We start from the raw sequence: 22,003 nt of genomic DNA, 5'->3' as shown, positions 1-22,003 counted from the left end.
GGAAAGAGGAGGAAATAAGACATTGCCTGGTGGTAAATTTGTCACTAACTGTTTCTGGGTGGAGATGAAATTGTGCCTTGACTGCACTGTCCATTAGAGAGGCAATCAATGGCTGTGACAACGTATGAGGATGAGACAGTGTGGCTGCTTGCGTTCCTACCGAGACGATGTCCTCAGGTCTGAGTTTAGGGAGTTCGGGTTTTGGTTTGTCTACTGGCAGCGTGTCAGCAAGAGCACTGAAAGCATCCCCAGGCATAGAGTCACCCTGGGGAGAGATCAGGAGAGGAAATTAATGAACTACTCATCTCAATTCAGGTATGAAAAGAGAACAGCAGAGACATGGGGACAAAGTGTCTTGTCCACTTCAAATCCTGTATCTCTCACCCCATCAGTCTTGGGCTTGGTGTCCACTGTGGTGGTTTTTTCCATCTTGGGTTTTTTATCAACAGGAGGACTCTCAGCCACAGGAGCAGCTGCTTTCTACAACAGCCAACAGAGACAACGTTCAAGATAAACAACTTTTCTGAACAGCACAGGTGAAAGAAAAGGAGATGTGAGCTTGCTGTACCATGGCAGTAGCAGTAGCAGACGTAAGTCCAGCCTCCAGAGAGAAATCACCCGACTCTTTCTCCATCTTGGCTGCTGCAGGAGTTTGAGATTTCTGTGACAAAAACACACCATTAGATATTAACATGTTTAGCTCGTTCAGTCAGATGACACTGTAACCACAGAGACTTGAAAGCAAGCTTTACTTTACCTTTACAGGAGGAGGTGCAAAGTTAGTAGGGCCGGCAGATGAGGCACTGACAGCATTATCCTTTTTTTTTTTACATATTTCATAAAGAAAAATACAGGACAGGAATTTGTGAGACTACTAAAAAAGCACAAAGCTATGCCTAGGTGCATGTGTATATTCAGTGCTGATAGTGTCTACAAGAGAATTTTAAGAGGTCACATGTAAAGGTGGAGGATGGACTAGCAGCAGAGTGCTACACGCTGGCAGACTCTCACCTCTTGTTGTGTGTCTGCACCTGGACAAGTTGAACTCATGAATCCAGCTGAAAGAGAATCCAGGGCCTCGTCTGTACTCAGTGGTTTCTGGGTTGAAAGACAGAGTGCATCACCACAAGATAACAACACAATATTTTCACATGATCTCATTTCATTAAACTACTAATCTTATTCATTTAGGAAGCATTAATCCAAATTATGCTCCAGAACAGCCACATGATTCTCCACTAGAGGGCAAGCCTGTCCAAGTTATAGGCAAACAAAAGGGCAAAATAATGGGAACCAGACTGTATTCACCAACAGTGCAGGGAAAGAACAGACACACCCTTCACGTTCCATGAAGACAAAAAAAATAAAAAATCACAAATAAACACATCAAATACACATTTGACACATAAAGCTGCTTCGATTTAGCAAAGCATGATAAGCAACAAAACTAAAAACACGAAACTCACACTAGAGGAAAGTGTCTGGGTGGCAGCAGATCATGAGACACCGAGCTAGAGAAGCCTCTCGTAAGACAAGATGACAGAGTGGGAGTAGGCTATGATGCAAATGTGGGTGTGTTGAGGGTGAGTGAATAGTAATCTACATATGGGTGGATTTCAAAGTGTGTAACAGATGTATCAGTGTGTGCGCTCATGGGTGTGCGTCTACGTGGTGGTGCGTGTTTGGGTTTGGTCGGACAAGAGCCAGCGAGCTTGAATAGAGAAGGTAGGTCCTGTGCTGTTTGCTGAGACAACACCCAGCAGTGCAATGATACATTCCCCACTCTAGAGGAACCAGATCGACAGTGGAAACAGTGCTTCCCAAATATGTGTGTGTAATATGAGTGCACGCTCATTTCCTTACACATGTTGGAAAAAGTTAAGTGAGTTTGAAAGAGAAAATTAGCAGAACATAGGAGGCTGTGACTTCACTAGATGTGGGCTGTGAAAGGTTGACTTACAGGAACGTCCTTGGGTTTCCAATCTGCAGGAGCTGGAGGCTAGAAAAAAGGACATTAAGTTTAGACCGGAAGAAATGCTGAAATAATTCAGGGAGTCAACAAATGCTGCCTTGAAGGCTCAGTTGACCCAAATTACAAAAAAATCCCCTACATATTCTCCTCTCGTGGTATCTGGACATGCGTTTAATTTTGTTTTTTATTTTTGAGATATTTATCTCTAGGGCTGAGTATCATTTTAATTGTATAAACAATATTTATGCCATTCCTGTGAGCAATTCTGCTTACATAAAATAGCTGAAAATTGGAGAAAAAGAAGAAGAATTAAAACTCTAGAATGTGGAACAGGCTTTTGATGCCAGCTCTTGGTACTTTACAGTTTTTTGGGATTCAGTGCAAAAGACATATTACAGCTGGTACCAAAAATAAGCTGAAGTTCAGGTTTATTGTCATTCCTTTCCTTACATGTTACACAAAAACCAGGAACACAATATAGTGCCCCTGGGGCCATAATGCAATACATAAAAACAGGGTATTGAAACAAAGCAATAAAACATGCAAAGAACAATAACAGCAGCAAACTTAGAAGCTTGGAAAAAGCATGAGGTTTGACACTAAGCCCTTCTCATTTCTGCCCCGATAAAATGGAGGTGAATGGAGTTTTGATTGTGGGGCTACCGGCGTTGAAAAGCATTTAATAATAATATAATAATAATAACAATATTTATTTGTAGAGCAATCATCTTAACAAGGTTCCAAAGTGTTTCACAAAGTGCATAAAAATAAGACAACAAAACAATATTTATGTAAGAGCGAAGAAAAACAGTGTGTATGGAGGCAAAAATAGAACAAAAAGAAATGACACACAAAAGTTACAAATCACAAAAGTACAAATCAGGCATTACAAGAGAAAGTTTTACTATAAAAATATCTTAAGCAATGATTTAAAAACGGATAATGTGCTAGCCAGCCTAATCTCCTCAGGCAGAGAATCCCAGTCTTTGGGCCTTGATGGCAAAAGCCTGCTCACCTTTAGTTTTGATCTAGGGACGACTAGTGAGGGTAGGCTTGAGGATCTCAAGTCAGGACTTGGAGCATAGGTAGTCAGAAGCTCAGCTATATAACTGGGGGCTAAACAATGTTGAGCTTTAAAAGTTATAAAAAAAATCTTAAAATCAATTCTGAAGTTAACTGGCAACCAATGAAGGGAGCCAAGAATTGGGGTGAAATGTGACCTACGATTTGTCCCTGTTAAAATGCGAACCGTAGCACTCTGAACTAATTTACTGAAGATTTACTGAGGCATGTAAACAGTGCATTACAGATATCGAGGGCGTGAGAATACAAAAGCATGAATAAGCTTTTCTTGGTCAGGAAAAGACAGCTTATTTAATTTTGATAATATTTCTCAGGTCAAAGTCACAGGATTTAATGAGATTATTGACATGTGGTTTAAAGTTCAGGTGAGAATCAAAAGCCATGCCTAAGTTTCTCGCTGTAGATTTTATATTAATTGCCAGAGGACCAATAAACAGTTGTAATTTCTTTGCTAGGTGATCAGGGCCAAAGATTATTACTTCTGTCTTGTGTGAGTTTAGCTGCAAAAAATGATAAATGTGTCCTAATGGAAGCATTTCAAAACTTCCCAATTACTCTACAACTACAATGACTTCCCAACTACTTCCTACAGAAGGACAGTGACGCACCCACATATTTGTCAAAGGGGTGGCCCATGGATTCATGATAATACCTCAATACTGGATGCCAAGATGGCGTCCATTCCAATGGAAGTGCTTGCCTGGTGCACACTCCAATAAAAGTTTCTAGCTTCTGGGTTTACTTCCATGGTATGCAGTCTAATGAATATATGCAATAGTGTATATCCCGCTGGCCCCGCTCGTGAGTTCCTGCTCGGCCCATCGACTTTACATTGTGATGACATTAGGGATTTCTAAATTGCTTTTTCAGCTTGAGGAAAGTTTTACAAATATAAAACCTTGGTGGATAAAAAAAAGGCATAATAGAATAGATGGGACAGAAAACACACTGTTGGCGATGTGACAGAGCTAACTGCTGAATATGAAAAGGTGATGAACACAAGATGAGGACTGACCATATCTTCGAGCCTGTAGCCTGGAGGCAGCGTGCTCTCTCTTTCTCCACACTTCTCACCCACCTCGGCAATGATGTCATGCTGTGGCACATGCAACGCACACGGTTATTCACGGCAGATCCATGCTACAGCTGTGTTTATATACATACACACATGCGTGCACGCTGTGTTGTACCTCTTTGACCTCTGGCCCGGTGTATTCAGGCTGTGGGCGTGCAACAGTGTCAGACGATGGCAGTATGCTGGCCAGGGCATCGAATGGATCCTCCTGCGCATGCAACACAACTCAGCACACTGGAGCGAGCAACATGCGTTTCAAAGCAAACTCATATGGCTTCAGTATATCTTTACCTCCTTGGTTCCTTTAGCTGCTGCGGGAGGAACCTCCACCTGCACCTGCAACACAGATCCAGGATCAGTAAAGAGTACTCAACGACATAAAACACGCACCACATTGACATCGTTAGTGTGGTAGGATTTACAGTATGTGTGGACTTTAGTCATGATAAATCAATCCAGAAAGAGACATTTCCCCGAAGTCGGACACCAGCGAAAACTCTCACAAGGCCCTGACAGCACAGAACTGGTCTATTCAGGCAGATCACCGTGAAAATATCCAACGCAACATATCCTTTAATATTCCCCAGACAGGAAATACACAGGATGAAAGTATCAGAGAGCCTCCACCCCTGTTGGTTTCAGGATCATCTACCTTCGTTCGTGTTGTTTCGGCTCCTTTCTTCCCCTGCACAGACACATTTCCAGCTGCAGCTGTGGCTGCTGCAGCTGCAGTTGTAGTTCCTGCAGCTGGCTGTGGTGTTTTAGCTGGATCAGCTTTAGGCTCTTCAGCTTTGACTGTTGTGGTGGCAGCAACACTCTAAAATACAATGAATTGAATCTATTATAGGCCAAGTACATGTCCAGTAAAATTACAGATGTGCAGTTCATGATTGAGGTCAATTATGCACCTGAAAAAACGAATAAAACACAGGACAGTGAGTCCAGCAGAAGAAATCCTCCACCAATTAGATGACTGTCATTTGTCAAAAAGGTGTTGTGCAATAAAACTAAGACAAACCAAGAAACTGTAGGCGTGTCCTCTCCATTTATTTCCTCTCGTTTGTTTTTCACTCAGATTTCTGATGTATGTGTGGTGTTGCAAGTGGACAGGTGTGCACCATTTGCAAATACAATAACAAGCGTAGGCATGAGCAGCAAAGGACTGTAAAGTCAAGAAGAAAAAGTCCTTTATACTTCCCAACACATCAACTCCAAAGTAGAGAAGAAAGAAACTCCCAAAGCAAGCAATGTCCGAAGCAAGGATCTGAGTGTTCTCAGAAAGTAGCAAACACCTGATAAGACTCTGCGACACAAAGAAGATGTTGCAGAAAGAAAGCCTCGCAGGAGTCACAAGAAAGGCGTCTGAAAAGCCTCAGCAGTTGAGTCTACCTTGGCTGTGTCTTTAGGTGACTCTTTAGGTTTGGTCACAGCAGCGGTCGTTGGGCTGTAAGGTTTTGCAGACATTCCAGCAGCAAGAGAAGGAATTGTAGCTGTGGCTGTGACTTGGGAAACAGGAGCAGTCTACAAACATGTAGCCAAATGATTACTCACAAACACAAGGACTTAGGATTTGCAGCAATTCTAAATCCAGCAAACATATTGACAAGAGATGTGGACAACATTTAAACAGTGTTAGTGAAAACAGAGCAGGAGAAAATGTACAGTGATCTCTGGTCAGATCTGCCACTGTAGCAAGAATACACATGTCAAAAGTGCTGAGTTATTAACCACTCAGTCCTACTGAGACTAATCTGACCATTGATCAGTGTGCATGGTTAAATTACGGTGCTATTTCAAGGTTAGTCCATTTAAAACAAACTTTGTATGCTTTACAGTACTGCTGACCTTGTTCTAAACTCTGAATCGATTTTCTGTCAGGTAGCTCGCAAGGGCTCTAACACTTATTGAGATACATAACAGTAGCAGACAGGATGTTTGCTGCATTCAGGAAGCCTTTGTATCTGAAATGTGAGTCAGCTGCTTAGCATTGTATTCACCAGATATGCGATCAGAAATCTAAAAACCTAAAATAAACCAAAAGAGATTTACTGAAACAATACACAATATGATAAGCAATCATGAGTGCTGTGAGGAAGATCATGTGAAATTAGAAAGGCTGTTCTAAAGCTGCTGACACACAAACTGTGTATGTTGGAGTTTCCCTCAAGCACATGGCTTAACCAACCAACCAGGACTCACAAGACATTACAACCTGACAGCAACACAACCTCAGTGATAAAATTGATTCATTCAAGCACGATGATTTTTCTTTTTACGATTTTTTAATCAACTGTTTTACGCCTGACTGGATATAATTCAAATGTAGAGGTGGAATTATGTTGCGACTCTTCTTGTGGTGATCTACCAGTAACGTGACGTCATATCTGATCATCATAGATCGTCATATCAATTAGAATAGCAACTCAAATTCAGTCTACCCAGGACCAACTCTCCGTCAGATCAGCGAACCTTCTTTTGCTGCAGTTACACAGATTAGACCCAGCCCACTGTGACCCCTGGTGCTGGGGTTTGCGGCACCTGATTTCGACATATTACAGCTGCTAATGTGAGCTCCGTCTCCAGAGCTTCCGCCCAGCGCCCCAGTTGAATAGTCTCCTAGCTGTGGGGAGAGGTGGAGAGACTGCTGGGTAACTAACTAGAAAGACTGCCTGACATGTTATGTGCACTGTTTTTGGAAATATGTCTCATGATAGACAGTTTCTAGAAGTGCATGATTTATTTTTCCCCGTGTTTAATTAAAAAAAAAAAGTAATAAATCTTAATACTGAATCACAATACTTAAGTATATAATCGCAATACATATCGAATTGGCACCCCAGTGTTGTATTGAATCTGGAGATAAGCATATCGACCCAGCCTTGATTTAAAATAAGGTTGATAAAATTTCCTTGTACCTGCAAGCTGCCCAGCTGGTAGAAAATCAATCAAAACATCAGTAAAATGATCAGCAGTAATGTAAACAAAAAGAAAAGCACCGAGCAGCTCTTTCGTCATTCTGACACCATTACCTTAGGCATCTCTTTAGGACTGCCCCTCGCCCCAGCTGATGTCATGTCAACAAGTGTAGCCCCAGCGGACGACATGTCAATAACAGTAGCACCTGCCGGCGTAGCGTTAGTCTACAAACCAAGGAGCATGTGTTTAAAGAAAGTCATGTGAAAGTTATTCAGCTCCACAGTCGGTGATGAGCGTTCATCCAAGCGTGATGATGTCAGAGCTCATTAACGTGATACAGCAAGTGTTCAGCCTCTGAAAAGGTCAAGATGTTTGGATGGCTGAGCCAGAGAGAGACACCGCATACAGAGAAGAAGTAAACACTGTTTTGCAAAGATGAAAAGAAGATGAAGCCAGTGAGGAAGAGACGTGAGCTGCCTCACTGTGAGCACATGCTCAGAGTGTAGAAGGAAGCAGTGACTCATGTTACATTAGACCAAACAGCCAAAAGCCCCCCGCCCCTTTTATGTAGGTATCCAGAGTCTGTCTACCTCCGGTTTGGCTTTTGCTGCTGTCCCAACTGAGGCGCCTCCTCCTGCTGTGACGCTACTTTTGGTAGCTCCACCTGTTGCTGAGGTAACCCCCCCAGACCTTGTAGCCATGGCGGATCCTGATGATTCCTTCTGCAACGTACCAGGTGTGGAAAAGTCGATCATCTACCTTTATCACAGCCCACTGAATGACTACATTGACTGTATACATTTGTGGCAGTAGCAAATGTATTTACTGTCTCATGACTAAATTAAATGAATTGTTAAAGGGGCAATCCACTGATTTTACACACAAATATCAGTTTACTTGTCACAAGCAGTATTACTCAGCTTACTCAGCAGTAAATACAGCTGTATAATGTTTTTTTGTGGCTTCAAAGATAGCTGAGAAAATGACCCTGAATATGTCATGGTGATGTAATCAAGGTCAGATTATGTCCGCTTGCGTTTTTACACTACAGATATATAACTGAAAGCGTCTGTTACAAACTAGGAGTGTATACATTTGAAAAAGGCAGACATTTGCCAGAGAGCATCAACTGAAATTGTGCTATTTGTTGCATTATGGGAAATGTAGTATCTGGTGATTCTTCTAAAGCAGTTTTCATTTGGTCCGTTTCTGTGACAGGGGCTTATTATTGTGTAACAAAAAATAGACTCCTACAGAAGTAATCCCTCTCAATCATCACTCATGAACCAGTAGAAGTGTGTGTCAGTGTATCTTTCTGCAGAGACTCTGCCCTCTGCCTGTATTGTCTTATTTTCTTCTTATTGTCTGTATCCAGGACGTTCCTAGACGCAGCGTGCACATGAGGTAGGGACTTTAAGCAACACGCAACAAAAAGGGAAGCTATGAATATTGTGGACACACTGGCTTCACTTTCACTGGCCATTTTACCATGAAGCATAAAACCTCTTGATACTTTTGACCACAGAAACATGAAGCTGCTGCTAGTTGAGCTAGTTCTTAGCTAGTTGATACCAAATGTACCTTTGCACATTGTTTGTTTAATCCAGCATCTGTGGTGTATGTGGTGGTGTCAGGCCAAAGTGTGAACTTTGAGACATGGATACTAGGCTGTTTGAAATGATCAGAACAAAGACTTTTTACGTGTATTTACTGTGGCTAGTGTTAGCATCCAGAAGCCAAGAGACGGGAACTGCCCATTGGTTCAACAGCCCATTGGTTCGACATCCCATTGTTCCGACCATATTAAACTAATTGTTCCTAAGTCCATTCCGAAATCATCATGATGCCCTGTGGTTAAGGTCTGGTTAGGTTTAGGCACAAAAACCACTTGGTTAGGGTCAGGAAAAGATCATGGTGTGGGTTAAAATGAAAAAGAAAGTGGCAAAGGCTGTGAGCCTGCTCCGCCTCAAGCCGGTCGCAGTGCACCATACGCCCGCTGCGAGCCGTTCAGCACTGCGGACAGTCGGACTAATGGGATGTCGAACCAATGACATGGACCCCAAGAGACAAGACTGGAAATGGACAAGGCCACATAAAAATATTAGAGACAAAATTCAGGATATATTTTTAGATTTTGAGCATTTGTTTTTTTAAAACTGTCTCTAATGAGTCCTCCAACTTTATGGAAGAGCAATATTAAATCATTGGAGTGCCCCTTTAAGTTGAAAAAAGGAGGTAAAGCTTGTCTCTTAGATGGCCTTGTACTGATGCACCATACATAGTGGCTGTTACTGTGGCTTAATATGATATACCACCTACTACAGCACTGCTCATATACACTGCCACTGATACATGAGCAGCTGTAGGAAGTCCACAAAGAGGCCATGAAAGAGGCACCGAGGTCAGCTGCTAACAAGAGTCACTTATAGCTAAAGGTTAATGACTGAGTAATACAAGCTTCATCTGTACATAACTTGGTAAATTCAAAACATCTCATTGTCTCATATTATGATGTTTTAAATACTAGTGCACCTATTTTCTGCAGAGTTCAAATATCCCACCAAAGCCTTTCTCTACAAGCTGGGCACCAAAATAGACAATGTCACAGCCCAGTTGTTGAAGACCAAGTGAAAACACTTCAGGCTGGCCCTGTTGATGTGTCCTGTCAGAACTGTCTGGCCTTGAAGAAGGCACAGAGAATACTGAAAGGCAGTTAGGCAGCGGACTTGGTGAAAGCTCTTTGTTTTCGGAGCCAAATGAGGGTGTTTCATGACAAAAGCTAGTCATTAGGAGACTTTCAGTACTTTCAATGAAGACTTAAAGACTTTGTTTGGCCAAGAAGACAACTTTGTTTCCTATAAACTGCACTGAACTTTTGATACACAGTTCATAGCTAACACTGTTTTCTAGCAGCAGACATCATGCTGGTATGTTAACAAGAGGAAAGATCCTAAAAATAAACATGCAAAACTGACATGTAGTCATAAACAGAGTAACTCCTTTATAGTCCCTCAGTCCTGACTGACATACTTGCTCAAGTTCTATTCAAATAAACATTCAAGAACTATTGTAACATGGAAATTGCTCCAATGACCAAAACATGACAATTACTTTGATTCATTGTTTGAGAGCAGCATTAAAGGGTTAAACTGCTTCCCACTGAGAAACTGGGTGTTACCTCTTTTGTGCTTGAATGGAAGGAAAAGGAAAGTTTTCTTTATTGTGTGAGGACACAGCTATGTCCATTCCCTCACTCTGCCTCAAACTGCTAAAAACATGAAGCTGAAACAGGAAAGGAAGTAACAATACTACACATAGTCCAGATAATGAGCAGGTCAGAGGTCAGTCAGCTGTTGATTGAACGAAGGAAGTGGACAAAATAGGGTTCTTCTGAGAGAGAGAGAGAGAAAGACAGGACAAGAAGAGGTTAAAGGGCGTTAAAGAGGAATGTTTGATACCTCGTACTGTGCAGGCTTCACAGTGGAGACCTGAGCTGCCGGTTTGGGTGTGGCCTGGCTAGCCTGCGACTAGAGACAGAGAGAAACAAACAGAGAGAGAGAGAGAGAGAGAGAGAGAGAGAGAGAGAAGTTACGCATGTGCAGTGAAAAATCAAACAAGAAACCATCATAATAATTTCAAGATTCACACAGAGCAGCGTCTCGGTTTCACAACAGCCAACATTTATGGAGAAACCAAACATTCCATGCAGCTCATTCTGGAGGGCAAGGAAAATGACGCCTGTCAACACAACTACAAACTATTTTTTTTTTAAGACAGAGATAGAGCTGGGAAAGGACTGAGAGACAGAGAGGTAAAGATCTACAACAGTCTCCACAAACACGTCCATCACACTGCAGTCAGAGTTGGTTGATTCAAGCATCACATTCCAGACTGAAGGGTGTGACTGTTGTTTGACAGCAGACAGCAAAGACGCTGAGTATTATTGTCTGTGGTTGTTTCAGCAACTGACAACAGTGACAAGAAATGTAGGATTCACAAGCTACTCTTTTTTACTGACGTCAGACAGCCTTAAATTAACTCTGAGATCATTCACATTGGTCCGCAAAGAGACCCAACGAGGTTGGCCTTTGACTGGTCCATCAAACGCAGCTACTTCTCTCACACTTGCACACACACAACAGTGATGTCTGTGCTGCACTGTACTTCCTCACATGGCATCTATCAAACAGTGGCAGCGGTGCAGTGATCTGTGTCTTACATTTCCTCCTGAAAAGATTTGACTTTTTGTGGTTGATACTCTTTTCCGTTTAGTTGCAAAAGTTATCATGTAACATGAAAGCTCCCCAAAAGTGAAGCCAAAACATCTCGATCTTCCCCTGGTGGCTGGCAGCAGTCTAGGTCATAAACTCCACCACTTACATGTAAGTGGATGGGTCATGGGCCAAACTAAAAGATCAAAGTACATGTCAAATAAATTTTCCTAAAGATGGTTTTTCAAAGAAGCAGTTTTTATCATGCAGATAAATGTTCAAGAGTTAGTTTTTCTGATAAGTTTGGTTTTAATTAGTTATTGGATGCTATAAAGACGGGGTTGACGTCATGATTGATAGCTGCGTGTGCCAACCAGTGTGCTCACCATTGGTTGGATGGGTGTATGAGTGAGAACTCAATACTGCAGAGATTGTGACTACGCAGACTCTAGCTCCAAATGACATCACCAGCATAAGATGGCAGCGGCCATATTTGTTATATTTTGGCTTCATTTTTGTACCTTTGGACTCAGTTGAGATACACAGGCTAAACTACAGATCAAGTTCATCTTTTGCTAAGTGGTCTGTACATCAATCTGCTGCCACAAACAGGATTTTTACTCCAGAACAACCCAATCAGAGAATAAATTAAAATGAAAAATGCAGTCACTGTGTGTCCATGTGTGCTCATCTGTTATCAGGTAACAGCAACACATTCAACACTTCAGAGTGAACTGAAAGTACATTTAAATCTGTTTATCCTTACATCCATCGTACATATTATGTAGTACAGCTGGCCTAACACTGGATTTTTAATGCTAAATAAATATTTGTGTTTTAAAAAAGCTAACAACATTACACAATATATATATATAGTATATACATTTCTTTACATGTACACAATTTACACAAACATTTTTGATAAGAATTCTTTAAATTACTGTCAGTATTGTGGCCAAGGTATACGGGCCTACTGAGCAGGACATCTCAGATGCGTTTGAACATGTGCACTACAAGAAGAATATTACTTTCATTAATGTAAGAGTTTTATTTATTCTTGTTGACTTCAGTAATTCTACTGTCCTCTGCTGCTAACCAAGAAAAGAAAAGTCGCTATCATGTCATAGCCATGTAATATTTAAAAAAATGTTATGTTTTATTACCTTAATGTTTTTTACATTTCTACGTGGTATAACATTTCAATTTTTATTTTTTTTTAGATATTGTTAATAATAGAAGAAGTTAATAATTCCAGTATCGTGACACTGGGACAAACTAAGTAAAATGTATCTTTGACATTTCTGCGTAGCAATTTCTTGCTACTTTTCATCCCGCATTTGCACCAAAACCTGATATAAAAGCTAACGTTGGCAAATTTGCCAATATATTGATCGGGCTCTATCACACACATCATCTTAGGACTGCAGGGGCGAGCAAACAGTGTGGACTGGTCTGCAAGGGCTGAAAATTCAAAGCTGGACTGTCACTGTCAGAGTTTGGTGCAGAACCAGGAAACTGCTCAAATAGGATTTTTTAACTGGAATTAGGGGGATTTACAAGACACAAAATGGGGGGAAGTCAACAAACAAGCTGCCATTATGATATGGAGCCACTGCTGGAGGAAATACTTGCAGTATTAATCAACAGCAACAACCAGAGGTGGTAGAAGTACTCAGATCTTACATTTAAGTAAAAATTGACAATGAAGGCCTGTACTGGTAAAACTAATACATGTACTACAGGACCTGAGTAAATGTAGACACTTACCACCACTGGAAAGTGCTGAATTAAGCATCATTGCACTATCCTGTAGATATTCTGTCAACAAATCAGTGAGAACACATCTGGTGGGTGTTATTGGTTTAAAGCTTTATCGTGGTAACAAGGATAGTTCCACTCGTCCTCTTTTGATGATAATGATATGATAAAGACATGCACTTTTGCAAACTGAATAAAACAATATTCATCAAGCAGTGGCAAAAAAGGATGACTTCAATCCCACACATCCTACTCGAGTGTCCTCTGCTCCAAAGAGTAAGTGAGGGAATTGTATTTTTAGATTTAATGACGTACTCACAGAGTGTACTCAGTAAACTCCTTTTTGAAGGAAGCTGTGCATGCAGTATTTTGGAGGCCTGCGCCGGTCTCCAGGTGGAGCCAAGTATGCTGCAGAGCCCAGCCCAATTCTTTCAGGTGGCGTGAATAAAGAACACAGAGCCTCCACCCAACTGACACCAGGTCAGAGGTACTGCAGCTACTTTCACATCCAACCCAGGGCATTGTTTGGTATCATGGTACGGTCAGATCTCACCAAGCCAGTTAGAGAACATTACTCTGCTTTTCTGTCTGTTCATTGGACTGTAATTTACTTTACATGCTAACATATGGTCAGAGATGACAGTTTTTACATTGTTTTGTGTGCTTATCATAAGTTTAATATTCTTGACAGGTGCCGTCAAGTCCCGCGACAAGAAACTATTTATGTCTACAAATTACCATTATCCCACGTCTACTCACCTGTAAGCCTCTAAGTGAGTTAACCTGTCAAGCCAGCTGTGCACCACCTTTTATTTACACTGAGCCGGCAGGGTGGAGGGTAAAACCAGATTGTAAATGTCTGTGAATGACTACAGTGAGTGAACAGAAACACAGATTAACAAGAGGAGGGCAGAGACACAGAAAGACAGAGCGCATTGTGAGTTGCACCACTCTGAATCCTCTGCAATCTGGGACCTTTGATTTAGAAATGACTGCAGCTAAATGATTGCCTCACACACCAGTGGCACATTTTACATGGATAAGGTCACGACCCAGCTCAGGGTTAGCACATGTGAAACACATTCAGTGTTTTTTCTAGTCCTGCATCAACTAAAGGGCAGCTTTGTGGCTCAAATGTTTCTTCAAACCCTCAAAGCTTATTCTACAAAAAGATACCCGTCTTCTTACCTTTAGACCTCATACACCTGCTGAATATAGACAGAGAAACAGTGAAATTAAGTCCAACTTAGAACATGCCCTCCACATGTCCTATATTACTTCATTTTTCTCATTTGACATATTTTGTTTAGAATCATCATTATTATCAATTCACTGAGCGTTGGAAGAGTCAACATATGGCTGTTTAGAAATAAGAAGGAAGTGGCCCAAAGAAGGAAGTGAGGTCACAAGCAGTCAGGGCATCCCCCTGCCACAGGGGAAGTCATGTTGCTCCTGTTATCTGCAGGAAATATTATTCTGTCACTACGTTACCACAAAAAAATCTTTAATAACTGACAAAAGGAAGCAGAGTTATGCTGCACGCTGGGTGATAATGCATGAAGTGTCAGATGTGTTTTGCAAGTTGAACTGGCACGTGAAACTGAAACGCACCAGCTAAGATATTTTCTTGACAAAATTATGAAACTCAGTCATGCTGGAAACGTTTTGAATTGTGCCAAAGTTTGTGCGATTAAACTTGTCCTGGGTACTACTGGAATTTTGATACTGGCGTTAATATACCTGGATTTCAGTGCTGATACCAAAACATTATGTCAGTCAGAAGCTTCAATGGATAATATAAACATTTGTTTCTGCAATAAACTTTTTTATTGTTTTCATTTTAAGGAATAGTGAAACATTGTGGGAAGTGTTGCTTTCTTATTCAGTTTCTTGCTGAGTTAGCGGTTAGCTTAGCTTAGCACAAAGAGTGGAAACAAGGGGTAACAGCTAGCCTGGTTACCATGCCTTGGGTTTGTTCTTGTCCGACTTAATTCTCATTGGTCGGACAATTCCTGGTGTTACTTTAACAAAGTGTTTCTTTCCACAGCTAAAAATCCTAACTGTTGTTGTTCAGCACTTGTAGATGTCCTATGTGATGGCTGGTCTTTGTGGTATTCGTCCTGCTACTTCTCCACTCTATTTGGATGGTGGGTGACAGTAAGAAGTGCAGCGTTTACCCTAAGTTGAACATTTTTCAACTGTCATTTTTAATCAGAAAATGGATAAATAATTACAAAGGCATTTAAAGTTGGATTTTATCACTATGGATTTATTTTACTAAGTCTAAAGACACTGCATTCAAGGCTGGATTATAAAGCTTCTGAAAAGAATACAATCACACCAGAGCCCTCACTGGAGCAGTACGATGGCTAACGTTAGCTTCTGGGCTAAAAATAGCAGGTCTCTCTCTTGCATGCAGCGTTACAGAGATGTTTCAAGTCAGTAATGTTATGTTGCTCATGACATAGTGTCTAGTATGTCAGATTTTTCTCATGAGTCATGTTCAACAGTTTGTGGTGAAACAAACTTCCGCACAGTGATCAGGTGGGAAAGCATTACAGTGCGCAGTTTACTTTCAGATAATATTTCAGTGGAGATCACATGTGTTTTTCACTCGAGGCATCCATTTGCATGAACGAGTGAGTTTACTTGTCTTGGGCAAGTGTTCATGTCGAGCCTTGTGACAGGAAAAAGAACACTCTGGTGGACACACAACGCTACCAGGTAGGGTACACCCAGTGCACTGTGGCCAATTCAATTAAACAAGAGATAACATGCTGATCTTTTTCCCCCATCGACCAATGGATTGGTGTTAGAGTATGTAGAATTTCAGTCTACCAAGATTTTCTTTGGTTGATTACAGGCCCAAAACACACTGTAATGATCACTTCATTTAATCAAAGGGTTTGTTTTCACCACCGTGTGTCACCTTCTTGTCTTTAACATGATGTCTTATTGGAAATAAACACATCATGTTTCAGAAACCAAGGTATGACATCATAAATGTGCTTTATACTTTCCCTTACAGAAATATACATTATGGCAAACCCACAACTCTCAAAGAGGATCCGTCTGTTGAAATTAAAGGAAGTTGGCCAAGATTTGGTGACTAATTTGCCTTTTTGTCATGTGAGTCCACGAACAACAGTTCAAGACCATAACCATGGAAGCATGTGTTTACTTGCTGATCTTATGTAACGTGACAGTGTTTTTTTTAACTCTTTGACCCCTCATACACATTTATTAAGTTATAATCATTCAGTAGAGGTCAGGACAAATGCATAAATCAACATCCACATGCATTTGCATTGCTAACAGTGATGAGATCCATTTCAAAACCACACACACACAAAAGAGTATCCCCTCAAGGCTTGTTCTGACATCAAAAGCACTGAACAAGTCTGCTACCAGCCCTGCCTTCACTGTGGACGACAGATGCCAGGTCTCACAGACAGGTTAGGCAGCACGTACAGCGAACCACTCAGATACCAGTCCAACAGGCAAACAAACAGCTCATTTTGTTCACAGTCAATTAAGGGACGCAATGCATTGTACAACAGGCAGGAAGGACACTACATTACATGTTTACAAGATGACTCCCAATGTCAATACCAGATTGTCATAAAATTGACCAATAATACATGAACATGCTAAAGAGTGAAGCACAAAAGGTCTTCTCCCTGTACTGAGTAAAAGGTGATATCATTTTGCTGGAATTCTTTTACTTTAGTATTTATGATCTACTCCTGGACTCGTCCCTGAGTTTCAGTTGTCTTAAGCTAAAAAAGAGGTTTGTTATATCACCAGACTGAACTCTGTGTGCTCACCTGAGACCCACCCAAATGCTTTGAGCTCTTTCTGTCTCTTGAGACTCCGCACTGTAGCATTCCTACATTCCTCAAGCAGACTGCTCTCTGCTTTAACAGACTGTCCATATATATGACACAGTGCAAACAGTATACATAATGTTTAACATGCTTTTGGCACATGCCTGACACATTAGGCTATGATGCTTTCCTACATGTAAGGCATAGGTAACCTCAGGGAGACTTAAAAGAGTCTGGCCCTGCCTCCATGCAGTAAAATCTGCTGTCTGTAACGTGAGCTTTTGTTCTTCTAGAAAAGCTGAAACGTGTCACTCAAGTTTTCAACCCATACTATAGGTGAATGGATATCTGCTGAGCTGTACAGTAAAAATATGAACTCCACACAGGCCCACAAACAACTACAGTTATTCCATTATCACTTAACAACTACAGCTCCCAAGAGCAAAGTGTATGTATAAGTCAAAGTTTTGAGATACTACTGCCAGTACAATACCTGAGTTAAGGTACAGACACCAAAATGAATAGGCACTACCTGCTTTATACAGTTTATGGGCCCCACCCTAATTTGAGGATGTTTTCGAGAGTGTTCTCCCACAAAAATCAGTAGCTTTCTCACTATCTTTCTATTTTTCATTACTTAGTTCTACTGACACATTTAGGTTTGTAACGCAGCCAAAAAAATTATTGGGTCAGCAGCCCTACACACAAGGCTTAGCCATAGCCTAAAGTAGCTGCACCATAGATGTATGATAATACCTACTGTAGATACCAAGATGGCACCTATTCATTCCAACGGAACTGCTCGCCTGGCACATACACCAAAAAGGTTTCTAGCTTCTGGGTTTACCGCCACGGTAGGCAGCCCACTGAATATGTGCAGTAGTTTCTCTCCCGCTGGCCCCACCCATGAGTTCCCACTTGGCTCATAGACTTACATTATGATGACGTGTCTTTTATAATGTTGGCCTATGGGGAACATGCTGTTTGGGCTGCAAGGGAGTTTTAAGCTGCAATACCGCAAGTGCTCTCTGAAATAAAATTGACTGCAAGGCTGAAGTGTTCCTAGGGGGGTCAAGCTGTGCTATAAAAAAATGTCATGCTAGCTGTAGCATTAGCGAGCAAAAACATACTGTGAACAAGTTTTAGTTACGTATTACGTGTTTCTATATCTACTGCTTAATTCATCGCTGAGTTCCAGTATGTCTAAAGCTAGAGAGGAGGTTTCAGTACATAACGTAAGTACACTAATAAATACCTTTTAATTTGGACAGAAAAACAATTAGCATTTATCATCCTCATTAGCTTCTCTCACATTAAGGAACTCTAAGCTAGTGAAACTCAGGCTAGCCCGAGTTGGTAGGCCTCATAGGATCTGACTGAGCCTGAGGATACTTGCTGTGCTGAAATGGAACTCGTGAGCTGGTGTTTACAACATGGTAAGTGTGTTCATGAATTCCTTCCCAAAACCATTTCCTGTACCAGGCTGTAAGCATGTTCATTTCTGGACTTGCTTCTTGAACCAGCCTCAAGTGGCCGTTCAAAGAACTGCAGTTTTTGACAACTGCGTCTTTTTGGCTTAATTTCTCGGCTCCTGAGGTTGCCGCTTGGTAGGTCGGAATGACTTTGACTTTACATACAGGACTTATGCAGGACTTTTTTTCACACAGCCAAAATACTACATGGGGTGAACAAAGTAACAGAAACACCTTACTAATGTTTCCTCTAAGAAAGCCCTGCAGCAAATACTACCTTTATAAGCCCATTACATTTTTGTTGAAACAGTGACAATTGATTCAACACTGCAGATTGTCATGTGACTGTGTTACACAGCACTGTGAGCAGTAGGGTGTTCCTGTTATCATGTCCAGCAGCCATGTACACAGACAAAATAAAAGGGTGCAGACGGTAAAAATGTCACACAGCCGTACCTGGTAGAAATTTTGTCGGGGTAAGGGAAGGGGCCGATAGGTCCCTCGAATCTATTTCATAGGGACATATAAACAGCTGTTAAAAGAGAAGGTTGTCGCTGACAGACAAAGACTGTGAATCAGAAGCCTAAAACACAGACACCATGATAAACATCAACACACAAACATATATTCACATAAAGCCTGACACATAATCTTTGTCAATGCCATAACAAGTTATCAGTCTGTTCATGTGCTCATACAGACCTATAACAAAGCATGTGGTCATTTGTTTCAGCTATGACACTGGTGGACAAAGTAATCCCAACACAACAAACTATGTATGTGACCGAAAGCAACACAAATTCTGTTTTCAAAGCAGTGGCAACCTTTGTTCATCAAAAACTGAGAGGCCACTCTACTAAGTCTTAAAAAAGCGCAACAGTGAGACAAAATCCTACAAATCAAACCTCACTTTATTAGAGAGCACTCAGGTTGGTGCTTGACCATGTCTCCGGTGGTCAGACACACGCTACCCACACACTCCTGCATGCACACAGACAGAACCACAGAGCTTTAGCTACTGTAGTAGCAACCGGTGAGGACAACACTGACTGACATAGTCAGGAACAGGACACTGATATGAACAACATGGTCATTCAGGGAGAGCTGTGGTGAGTGTGATCAAAATAGACACAAGATTTTGGAGCATGGGTGATGGCAGCAGAGTGCCATTTGAAACCGCTGCTCATTTCAAACTGGCACCCGTTCAGTTTGACACATCATCTCAGACGGAAACTGTCAGTGTGCTCGAGGTTTGAGTCCTCTTAAAACTCCAGAACATCTGGGGTCTTGCTCTCTGCATGACGCATGTAACTCGCAATGTACTTGTTCTGTCAGAGGTGGAGAAACAATGCAGTATATCCAGGGCTTACCCAACAACAGCAATTAAGGCAGCAGCTTGTGCCTGTAATGAAAAATGATGACTAATGCTGGGCCCCACCCAACAAACCACAGACACGCACATGTGAATATGGCTGGAAGTAGCTTCTTAGCTAATGCTATGACTTCAAAATAGCACTGGCAGCCTGTCTAAATGGTCAATGGCGGTAACACTGATCACCTCGGCTCAGAGGTGGAAATGACGAAAGCTGCAGTCAGTGTGAAAAGGAAAGAACGTGAAGCAGAAGTGTAAAAGATTTGAGTGTGAGTGCAGAGCTGCGTGAGGATGAATGTCATTGCTGTAGGGAGGATTTCAAGAGCAAACAGACAGCTGGGTAAACTCAAGAGTGAGGTCGCCTGTCAAACCCACTGTTTTGTAATAGGCTATTTGTGCTGTTAATACACTTTATCGTCACATTAACGTACTTTAACAGCACTGTGCTAGTTTCATATATCACAATGTACTCTGCTACATTTTGTGCAGGGGGATTATACGTACGTAACTTCTCTGTTTGCTTTGTATTCATCCGCCCTTCATTGCAAACTGACATGAACTTTACCTGGTTGTAACCGGGAACCAAGAGGAGAAGCACTGATCTTCTGTTCTGCTGTATTTGTTCTATATTTGTCCATCATGTGCACACTGACTCATACTTTTTTAAATCAACAATAAGCAACAAACCCTGGTTTACAGGAGTCTGGATACTGTTAGATCACTTTGCTGTTGTTAGACCCTGATGATGTATATAATTAAACATAAATGCAGCATCCCTCAGTCTACACAGTTGACTATTTACTGTTTATTTTGTTGTTACCTTGGCGACAACTGCCCTCGGGATCCATAAAAGTAACAATAACAGCAACACAGTAATCTTCACTCCTCTGCTGACTGTCCTTAACTTGACATGCAAAAGGCAGCAAACTTGATCCCCACAAACTGCTGTCGCACACAAACACAACATGGCTGTCAGCACATCAACGATAAGCCTCCAACCGTCTGATCATAACCAGAGCCGTCAAAATGATTCGACAGGTATCAGTCAAACAGGAAACCCTTCAACACACACACACACATACATCTGCATAAAAAAACAGCAAGAAGAGTACCTACCATAAGTTTGACTTTGAGTGTGTATCTCTTGAGGCTGGTTCACCTTAGATTCCTGCTGTGGAATCACTGTATGTCAGCCACACATGCACGCACACAAACACACATATGTAAACACACATACAGTCACACACGCCCAGGAGTGAAAAACTTGGTGCTCCGCCTTCATGGAAGCAGCACAACAAGCCTGGCTCCACCTCCTCTGCCACAAGGCAGCAGAGCAGGCTCAGTCAGATTGGACAGTCAGATGCACAAAGACACACCCACTGTTCTCTTGCTGCCAGCAAAAATAAATAGACCTAAGTGAGCTTTAGGGAAACTTTGGGCTGGGTCGGGGCGGGCTGTGAAGAGGAGGGATGTTGCATTCTGATATCAGAGACGATGGCCTACATCAAGGTATCGGCAGGAAGTGTTATTGTGGAGGCAGGAGCTGAAGGATGACGGAGTAATGATGAGGCAGATGTGGATTTGCTGCAGCAGTGTTGTTTGGCACAGTCTGGGTGTGTCTGAGAGACTCACTGCTTAGGAATTTAGGCTGCAGAGCACTCAAACAAGAGGCTGTGTGTGTGTGTGTGTGTGTGTGTGTGTGTGTGTGTGTGTGTGTGTGTGTGTGTGTGTGTGTGTGTGTGTGTGGTTGGAAAGAAAAGAACAGAGGGAGGGGGGTCACATCACATGTAGTCCAAACCACACCCCAAGACAGAACAGAGAAAAAGAAGAACTGTAAATTCAGGATAGACACCACTGAACGAGGACACTGTAAATGAGGTGGCCATCAATACAAGCTGAGACATGTTCTCGCTGGCTATTACAGCTGTTCAAAGTAGCCCCCGAACACAGGAACAGACAGGAAACACAGCCTCTGGACAGCAGCCAGAGGTTAAGTAAGAATTTTAGGAAAACACAGCAGTTTCCTTCTTGGTACACACACACTCTGAGCATTCAGGATATTAATTAGTTGATAATCTGTCACCTACTTGAGTTAATCCAAAAACACTTTTAACTACTTCTCAGATAAAGCGCTCCACTTCACAAAACATGCCAAACATGTTAAACAGGGAGTGCTTGGAGAACAGCGCCGCCCTGTGTCTAACAATACTCATAGCACTAAGATAAAAATGAATGGAGCATTGTTTTATGAAAGTGCTGTGTAGGCTCACCGTGTCTGTCAGCTTTCTTATCAGTGTGTTGTTTTATGCTGAGTGGA

The 22,003-nt window shown here is 41.7% G+C and overlaps 1 protein-coding gene across 44 annotated transcripts in view; it reads right to left on the bottom strand.

Moving 5' to 3' along the window:
• The window catches only part of cast (calpastatin), a 53,960-nt gene that overhangs the window by 9,349 nt on the left and 22,608 nt on the right, over positions 1-22,003 (bottom strand). For 10 of the 44 annotated variants that reach the window (XM_049574246.1, XM_049574263.1, XM_049574459.1 and 7 more), the window contains 14 exons: positions 10,505-10,573; positions 7,637-7,768; positions 7,160-7,270; positions 5,520-5,651; positions 4,783-4,947; positions 4,422-4,466; positions 4,246-4,338; positions 4,071-4,151; positions 1,961-1,999; positions 1,012-1,098; positions 758-817; positions 569-661; positions 385-480; positions 161-265 (listed from right to left, as the gene is read on the bottom strand). In XM_049574246.1, the coding sequence (XP_049430203.1) occupies positions 161-265; positions 385-480; positions 569-661; positions 758-817; positions 1,012-1,098; positions 1,961-1,999; positions 4,071-4,151; positions 4,246-4,338; positions 4,422-4,466; positions 4,783-4,947; positions 5,520-5,651; positions 7,160-7,270; positions 7,637-7,768; positions 10,505-10,573 (1,308 nt within the window). Of the gene's footprint in view, positions 1-160; positions 266-384; positions 481-568; positions 662-757; positions 818-1,011; positions 1,099-1,960; positions 2,000-4,070; positions 4,152-4,245; positions 4,339-4,421; positions 4,467-4,782; positions 4,948-5,519; positions 5,652-7,159; positions 7,271-7,636; positions 7,769-10,504; positions 10,574-18,770; positions 18,822-20,802; positions 20,950-22,003 lie in introns of those variants that run through there. The other 34 variants (XM_049574327.1, XM_049574335.1, XM_049574302.1 and 31 more) reach the window with 24 other exon arrangements.

The sequence above is a fragment of the Epinephelus fuscoguttatus genome, linkage group LG1 (genome assembly GCF_011397635.1).
Source record: "Epinephelus fuscoguttatus linkage group LG1, E.fuscoguttatus.final_Chr_v1".
Lineage (NCBI taxonomy): Eukaryota > Metazoa > Chordata > Actinopteri > Perciformes > Serranidae > Epinephelus > Epinephelus fuscoguttatus.
The sequence above is the reverse complement of the archived record's forward strand: the minus strand, read 5'-3'. Positions and strand labels throughout refer to the sequence as shown.